Here is a 9,022-nt window from a genome sequence, read left to right as displayed (position 1 = left end):
GAATCTGCTGCCTGCAGGCTTCAGAATGCCTTGTAAAGACAAAAAAAAGTGACTTCAGGTTTTCGAACTGGAAGTAATGTTTTTATGCTTTTAAAAGATATTCTTTAAAAGGCATTTCTTCAAAAACCAGAAGTTGCTTTTTAGCCTCTAGGAGGCACAACTTGATGCACGTGATCTCTGCAGGCTTCCGAAAGCCCTCCGAAGGTGACTAGAGCAGAGCTCTGGTTGCCTTTGGAGGTTTTAAGGGACTGAAAACTGTGGATTTGCTTAACCATGGTTTTTGGTATCCATGGGGAGCCCAAGAATGGATCTTTGCAGATACTAAGGCCCCACCTGTATTCACTTTCTTTAAAAGTCTGATTGGTTTTGTTACTGCTTTGTTTGTGCTCTCATTCACTTTGTAATTAATCCTCTGATTTTCTTTACCCCATTTATTTTCTTATTGGGGGCTAGAATTCACACCAGTAGTTTGGCAGAGCAGTGGGTTTCCTTCTATTCTATTCTATAAACTCTTTTTAAGGTTGAAAAGGACTGGCAGAACTCCTAGTGGCCACCACGTTCCTCACAATGCATAAGAACATAAGAACAGCCCCACTGGATCAGGCCATAGGCCCATCTAGTCCAGCTTCCTGTATCTCACAGCGGCCCACCAAATGCCCCAGGGAGCACACCAGATAACAAGAGACCTCATCCTGGTGCCCTCCCTTGCATCTGGCCTTCTGACATAGCCCATTTCTAAAATCAGGAGGTTGCACATACACATCATGGCTTGTAACCCGTAATGGATTTTTCCTCCAGAAACTTGTCCAATCCCCTTTGAAAGGCATCCAGGCCAGATGCCATTACCACATCCTGTGGCAAGGAGTTCCACAGACCAACCATACGCTGAGTAAAGACATATTTTCTTTTGTCTGTTCTAACTCTCCCAACACTCAATTTTAGTGGATGTCCCCTGGTTCTGGTGTTATGTGAGAGTGTAAAGAGCATCTCACTTTACAAGGAAGCCATGGAGTAGGCTTCCACAAAGGAAGCTGCTTAAACCATTCACTAATGAGGCTATGTAGTATCTCTGAAACTATATGTGATAGGGCAAAACCGATGTCATTTTTGGAATCAATACCCCAAATTCATACATAACCACCATAAATTTTGAAATAAGTTTTTCTGACCTTCAGTTTTTCAGGCCTGTGGTATCTAACGATCCTGTATATATGTGGCATGATGATCAAAGGCAGAATATCTGTGTTTAACTTATTACCAACTCAGCATTCCATGTGTAGAAGGCAGGGATGGATGAGTCCAGCATGGCTTGACTCAAGTTGAGTCATGAATTTTTGTCCCTCATGACTCGAATCGAAAACAAGTCCTAATGGGGGAATTTTCTGAGTCACCAAGAGCTTTTTGGCAACTTGAAAGGACTTGAGCCTTTCCCTTTAAAAAGCTAGACGCGGCTCTGCAGAAAAAAACATAGATGTCTGTGTGTGTCAGAGTTCTCCTTAACCACTCCCCAAACTCATGGCTCCTTTTGGTTCTGCTGTTACTTGGAAGCCTAATGGAACAACTGGCGCAAATGGGCGCAAATGGGACTACTTCTGAGTGCCAGTTATTCAATTAGGCTTCCTCTTCCCAAGTAACAGCAGAACCAAAAGGAGCCATGCGTTTGGAAAGCATGATCGCTACGAAGCGCCTCCCACCCATGCTTCCCTGTCTCCTCCCCATCCCTGGGCTTCTCCAGCCAATTCTAAGTCAAGAAACCCCTTGGGCTCTTCCTTCTGTCCTACATCATCCAAAGAAAGAAATCAGACCATCCATCCTTCATTCAATGACCATTGGTTCCTTCAGAGACAGGAAAGAGAGCCTGCCTCTGCCTCTCTCCTGCCTCCTGCTCAATGCAAAAGCAAAACATTAATCCTTCCCTGCCTCCTGATTGGAACTTCCCTGCTGCTCGCTTGGTCTGAAGGATGGCCCCAAGACATCTTTCATGCCACAAAAGAAGTAAGCAAGCACACGCAGACACAGGCAGACTCGAGTGCAGTCAATGGCCTCAGACTTGAGTCAGAGCCAGAGTCATCAATGCAGTTGTCTCAAGTCAGCATGAGTCAGCAAAAAAAAAAATTCTTTTGAGTTCCCATCCCTGGTAGAAGGCATTGATTTGGATGTAGAGAGGGCAGCTTGGGCATGCTCACTGGAATCTTTGTCTTCCTTTTAAGCAGGGCTGATCCTCATGCCATATCTCCAACTGCTTTTCAGACTCAGGAGAAAAATTTGAAGATTAGTTTGTGATATAGCATGAGGATCTGCCATTCAAAAGCAAAAAGTCAAGGATTCCTCTGGGCATGCCCAAGCAGCTCTTTGGATCCAGGCCATGACATAAAATAGCACATTGTCCAGACAAAATATGGAATCTATTTCACTTGAAGTTCCTCTGGAGAAAGTAGCTGGGTGTATGTCTGTCGAAGCTGGTTTAATAATAGCACATTCTTTCTCTGTATATGGGGTTAGAATGGATGCTCTCTGAGGTTCTCTCAGGCCCTCTCGTTATATGTTCCAAGTTTCAACCTTGTGAGCATTTGCACACTGATTTGAGTAACATATTGTGGCTCCACAAACTAAAGCATTTTGAGCTGAAAAACCATGTTGGTTTCCACTGAAGAGAAAGAACTTTCTTTTGTAGCCTAAAATAAAACTAACTTGCAGTGCTGAAGCAGTAACCACATTGTGGCAGGAAAAAGCTTTCTGTGAGGGGCTAGTGCAGAAGAGGGGGGTGTTTTTCCCCCTTCACCTTTACGAAATGAACTGATGGTTTCCTCAGACTTTCCACCTCTCTCATCCTCACCATTACACCCCCCCCCCCCCGAAGAGTTCAGGAAGTGTCCAGTGGGCTATATAAGCTCAGTAAGGGGAACCTTGGATTATCTTCATCTCTCTCATTACCAGCAAAAGAAACAACAATGAAAATCTACTTGGCAGCCTTTCTGGCCATTGCTTCTCTTGAGCTCTTCAATGTGTACATTGTCAGAGGTATGTTTTCAAATTCATATTACTATTCCTCATTTGGGATGAAATCCATACTTTTTGCCAGCCCTGAAACTGGAGTCTGAACATCTCAACATCCCTGGTCCAGTGTTATCCTGTTTCCAGTTTTCTGCAACAGTTAACATAAGATTCAAGAACTTCTTTTTACTATAGGGGGAGAAAACTAGCTGGTAATTCTCTTATACCCTCTTAGTATTAGTACATTTGATTAACAGATGTTGGATAATGATGATGATATTTGTTGTTATCACTGTTATAGTTTAATGACTCTTAGACGTCCTTTGGAAAGCAATGTGCTCTGCAGTCTTTGGTTTGATCATGCTGGGCATCTTGAGTACAGCAAAAGGCACTCTGATGTTTGTGTGTCCCTTAAGATCATCTTCAGTGCCCTGTAAACATCTTTGAAGATGGGAAAAGGGACCTGCAGATCAGTTGTGTCAATCGGCAGGGGATTTCTTCATTGCAGAAGATGTAATAGTGGGTTTTCACTTATTTTTCATACTTAAAGGAAATCTATAAGGTGCTGCATTCACAAGTACTTTCTTATGTATGGCATGCAGAGGAAGATTGCTCTTCTTCTTGATCCTTACAACGTTTTTTTTTATCCTAACAACATTGTGAGCAAAATCCTTACTATTCCTTTTTTACACATGGGAAACTGAAACCATGCTATCACAGCCATCCAGCTAATCAAGAGCAGAGCATAAAACAAATGGGAAATGTCTGGGGTCTCTGAGGTTCTTTTGGACCATTGAATACGTAAATTGTATGGGGAAAAAATTCAATTTTTAACATCGCCAATACATTGACTTTAATTTTGTGAAACAATTCCCAGGTAGATAACCACACATCTCCTTTGAAAGATAGAGAACCCCAATCAACTAAAGCCCAAATCCTAACCAGTACCAACCAGTACTGACATAGCTGTTCCAATGGGGCATGTGCTGCATCCTGCAGTTGGGTGGCATTCATGGAGGCCTCCCCAAGGTAAGGGAATTTGTTCCCTTACCTCGGAGCTGCATTGCTCTTACCTCGGTGCTGAAAAGTTGGTTAAGAACATAAGAACAGCCCTCCTGGATCAGATCAAAGGCCCATTTAGTCCAGTTTCCTGTATCTCACAGTGGCCCACAAAATCCTTCAGGGAGCACACAAGTCAGCAAGACACAACCTGCGTCCTGGTAGTTAGGATTGTGCCCTAAAGGTCTTTTCAGAATTTTTTTTTTGAACCTCTCTGTGTTTTATCTTTGTGGTTATAATTGGACAAGTTGGCCATCCCTTATCTGAAGTGCTTGGGACCAGAAGCATTTTGGATATCAGATTTTTCCATATTTCTGAATACTTGCATATACATACTGAAAGATCTTGGGGATGGGGCCCAAGAATCAACACAAAATTCATTTATATTTCATACACACGCTTATACACATAGCCTGAAAGTAATTTTATACATTATTTTTAAATAATTTTGTGCATGAAAAACAGTTCGTGATTTTATTTCAATAGGCAAAAATAAAAAAATAAAAAAGTGATGTTAGTGCTCAAAAAAGTTACATATTTCAGAATACTCTGTATCTCGGAATTCTGGATAAGAGATGCCTAACATGTGCTAGCTCCAATTTAGTGCTTATATTAAGATGCAGAATGGATCTGGGGGGAAGCCTTTCTATGTTTGCCACAAAAGATTAGAGACAGGTGCGCTGCCTTGTCAGAGAGAGGGAGCACACAATCTACAAACATAAAGGAAAAAAAAGAAAGAAAAATTTATTTACATTTAAAATTTGAATAAATTTACATAAATGAATATATTTGAGATGGAACTTATATGAATGAATGAGGTCTTGCAGTAGCTCAAGGCCTATAAAAGGCCTTGCACAAAGCAAGGCCAGCCTTTCCTTCTGTGCCACTGCTGCATCACAGGCGTGAAACAGCAAGTGGTGGAGGGAGCCCTCGTCCCACAGCTCTGGTGAGACTTTGAACAGTTGTCCTCACACTGAGAGCAGTTGCATCAGGCCAGCACAGGTTCCAGCAAATCTCTGGAAGGTCAGAGGCTCATTGGAGACTGGGGGCTCCCCGTGGGCTGGATTGGGGAAGTGGCCCCCAGGCTGGGGTTTGAGCACCCCTGGCCTAGAGGAAAGATGTCTGGAAGTCTGCACCAAATGAGTAACAATTGGGATTTAAACTGAATAGCTGGAAAGACCTTCAGGAAATATAAAGCCGCTTGTAGACATTTAAGAATTGGTGTTCTAATTTAACAACAACAAAAGCCGTTCAACAGTGAGATTTCCTTTTGCTGTATTTGCTATTGGTCAATGATATTTTATATGCATTTATTCTTTTAGGAAGTGTTGGCTCCCAAATTATGCCACTAAGCTCCTGCGTAGACTTGGATCCAGCACAGATAAATATCCGAAGAATTTCTCATTATGAAACGCAACACAGACCAGTAAAAGCTGTTATGTGAGTATCTTGTCTCATCATCATTTGCAAAGTAGCCCACAATCCAGAAAACCAAATGCTTTACCAGCAAAAGTGAGAGGAAATCACTGAACCAACCTAGGTGTAGAGAAGACCCAATTTGCTGTGAGAGAGTGATTGTCCCATGATACAGGAGATAAAGGGAGCTGTGATTGTTTCTATGATATGCTGAGTAGCTGAGCATCACAGGAATTATAGCTGTGAATTATAGCTTGTACCATTGGTTGTACTTCATAATATGGTACCTGGTACTTGGCCATGGAGATTATTGCTGTATCAGTGCTTCACAAGCACTAGTTTACACTTTTCCGATGTAGATGAGGTCCTCTTCACTGCTCCCTGGCCTTGGTAAGTAGCACAAAATAAGGGTGGGTAGTAGGATTGGGGTCAGTCAATTAAAGAAGAGAAGAAGAATGTACAGAGACCCTAGGGCCCATTTCAGATGCCTGGACACTTCAGTCTGATGCCAACATGGAATTAAAAACTTAGACCCATGTTCTGATGTTGAGATTCCAAATTGGGGTGTGTGTGTGTAAATCTGCAGGCTGTTTGCTTTAGCTATGATGGCACATGCTTCTATGTAGCAACTAAGGGATGATTTACATACACATGAACACTTGTGGACAAAACAGGGAAACACCAGGTGGAACCCAGTGCCTAATTTTTCCCAGGCTACCATTTTTCCTCTGCATATTACTCCTTAAGGTCTATACACCAGAACATAGAAATCATGTAGTTTTCCAGATCTTAGCTGAGGGGAGAGGGAAAAGTTGGGTGCTAAGGGGAATGGTTATGCATCTGCCTGCCTCTTTGCTGCTGTAAGTCACAGGGTGAGGACTGTAACTTAGTGGTACAGTGCATGCTTTGCATATAGGAAGTCCCCAATCCAATTCTTGGTATCTCCGGGTAGGACAAACAAAAATTCATTCCTGAAACCGTACAGAGCTGCTGCCAGACTAGGTTGACAATACTTAGTTACCAACATGGACCAATGGTCTGATTCAATAGAAGGCAGCTTCTTCCTATATTTCCCCATGACTCTGCAGCAACTCTGCACTGTCCCAGGCCTGAGTACTGCCAAATGTCTATTTTCAAGAAATAAGAATGAAGTTCAGCTTTCAAAAGCACCAACTTATGTAGAGGAGATGGTGTCTCACAATGAATAGCATTCGCCATTTCATTCCATTGCTTTCCCTTCTCATTCATCTGTGATAGTATTCCATCTGATGTTAATAAAGTTTTAAAACACCATGTCTCAACATGTTTCATATTTCACAGCAATACAACAGCAATACAAACCACACAACTTCTTAAGTTCAAATAAATTTAGTGACTCCTCTTTTCTTCCTTTGTAGATTCATCACCAGACGTGGGGTAAAGATCTGTGTGCCACATGATCTCCCATGGGTGCAAGATGCCATCCAGACCTTGGACCAAAAGAATAGAAGAAGAGCAAATGGGAGGCAGAATGGAACCAAAATTACACTGAGACCAAAGCCCGCAACCAGCTAAATTTATTTACAAATTTATATCGTTTATCTCTCTCATGGGCATTCAAAGCGGCTAAATGTCGCATGTCAAACCATCAATAGCTACTGAAAACTGTTGCTAGTGGTTGACTAGAAATAAAAGTTTCTAAGCTAATGTAGTTTCACTGGACTGCATTTCTCCATTAAGCTAGAGCTGCTTGAATCATGCTTTTAGCACTCCTTAGGCCTTAATTATCTCAGGCTTTCTGTATTAATATTTATGATATGAAACCAGCTTACCCAATATTTTCAATGGTAGCTGTTTCAGCTGTCTTGGGAATATTTATTATGTGTTTCCCTTTACATTTGATTATGTTCTTATTATAGAACCTGGTTTAACAGTAACCTTCAAACAGATTAATCTAGTATGTTCTGTTACTTTATACACAATTTATTGTTCCTTGGTTAGAGTTGCAGAAGGCTGCCTGTGGGAAGTGAATAAGAAATGTGAGCATAAACTTTGTTTTAGAGGGGTTTGATTGTCCCCCCCACCATGATTGTCCCCACCACCACCACAGGATGCAGTGCATGCCCCATTGGCTGCCCCATGCCCCAGTGCTGGAAAGTTGGATAGGACTGGGCCCTTACTGGAGGAAAGAAGATGTTCAGCAAGAGAGTAGAAGTATAACTGCCCAATGACAGTAGTAACATGGGTGGGTGGTCATATATAAGACAAAACACTTGTACTTCAAAGTCACAGTTCTCTGTTTCTCTCATTGTTTTGTACAAGACAACTAGAAAGGTTTCATTAATGTATGATACTGTCTCTTATTGCCATGCACTTTTCTGTCTAATTGTATCCAGCAAGGGTTTTCTAGATGTTTAAAATATGATTGTCGTCTGTTTAAAAATAAACATTTAACATTAACTGACTTCTTATCTGCTAACTGGTCAGTTGTGTAAGTAATTGCTACAATGATTTGATATAGATAATACAGTGAGGATATTTAATGTGATATTTAATACAGTGAGGATATTTAATGAAGACAGCAGGTTCTTTTTCAGATTGTAGCAAGAAAGGCTACAATCAGGAAATGCTTGAAAGGTTGTCTTCAGTGTCTTGACTCAGTGAAGAGATGAATCTGTTTTCAGTATAAATTGAAGAGAAATTTAATGTGAAATATAGTTTTTCATTCCATTGCGGATTTTACAACACTTAAGATAACATTACCTTGACAATGTGTTTATTAGGCATTTAATAAATCCATCATTTTACACACTTTGATCTATATGCTGTTAAATCTGACACTTACCAAGACTGAGAAGAATACACCAGAAAGTTTTCCTGCAGAAGCCCCTTTGAAATGAATGAAAGCTTCACAAGAACATTGTAGTCATTATGTCCAGAGGAATACTTTCATGTGTTTTATGCTGGTGGAATGCTTCCATAAGCACACAGTGTATGAAAGCATTAGAAAGCTTTAATTAGAACACTCTCCTTGCTCTTGCCTGGACATCACTAACAACTATTTGAAGAATAAAAAGTGAAATGAACTTACAGCAACTGCTTTGTCCTGAAGGGGCCATATCAAAATATTTTGACAATTCAGTAAAGGAGCATCACTGCATTCATAATTGCCCAGAACAGATATTTTCCATGATATAACATCTTGGATTGTTTACTATATGACTAGCAAAATGGCAGTTTTAAGATTCACAAATGAGGGGAGGGCTGTTCTACTCTTTCCCCCAACTTCCCTCCATGCCTCACTCACTCCACCTCCTCACAAGAACCTCTGCATGACTCCACCTCTGGCTCAGCCAGCGACCACAGCAAAGACTCAAACCCCATTCAACCTTTGGAAGGAGCAACAGGTACACACATACACAGACTGGCAAAAGACACATTAAATTTGAGGGGGGGGGAAGCAGAATCAGTGGTGTCACTATGGGGGTGTGGCTGGTGTGGGCCACTGCAGCTGAAAGCTTCAGCAGTGGGTGACACCACACCACCTGAGTTTCCGTTCACCTACCTTCGTCCC

At 41.5% G+C, this 9,022-nt stretch overlaps 1 protein-coding gene across 1 annotated transcript; it reads left to right on the top strand.

The window, feature by feature from the left end:
* Positions 1-2,895: 2,895 nt before the first annotated feature.
* LOC136645006 (lymphotactin-like) lies at positions 2,896-7,023 on the top strand. Its single transcript, XM_066621264.1, has 3 exons — positions 2,896-3,021; positions 5,376-5,493; positions 6,867-7,023. The coding sequence occupies exons 1-3, from the start codon at positions 2,952-2,954 to the stop codon at positions 7,021-7,023; spliced, it is 345 nt and encodes a 114-aa protein (XP_066477361.1). The 5' UTR covers positions 2,896-2,951.
* Positions 7,024-9,022: the final 1,999 nt, after the last annotated feature.

This window comes from Tiliqua scincoides, chromosome 3 (genome assembly GCF_035046505.1).
Source record: "Tiliqua scincoides isolate rTilSci1 chromosome 3, rTilSci1.hap2, whole genome shotgun sequence".
NCBI lineage: Eukaryota > Metazoa > Chordata > Lepidosauria > Squamata > Scincidae > Tiliqua > Tiliqua scincoides.
Note: the sequence above shows the minus strand (reverse complement) of the source record. Positions and strands in the feature narration are given on the sequence as shown.

Coding starts and splice junctions, on each gene's coding strand:
- LOC136645006 (XM_066621264.1), top strand. CDS start 2,952: ATGAAAATCTACTTGGCAGCCTTTCTGGCCATTGCTTCTCTTGAGCTC. Junction 3,022..5,375: donor CAATGTGTACATTGTCAGAG/GTATGTTTTCAA, acceptor TTATTCTTTTAG/GAAGTGTTGGCTCCCAAATT. Junction 5,494..6,866: donor AGACCAGTAAAAGCTGTTAT/GTGAGTATCTTG, acceptor CTTCCTTTGTAG/ATTCATCACCAGACGTGGGG.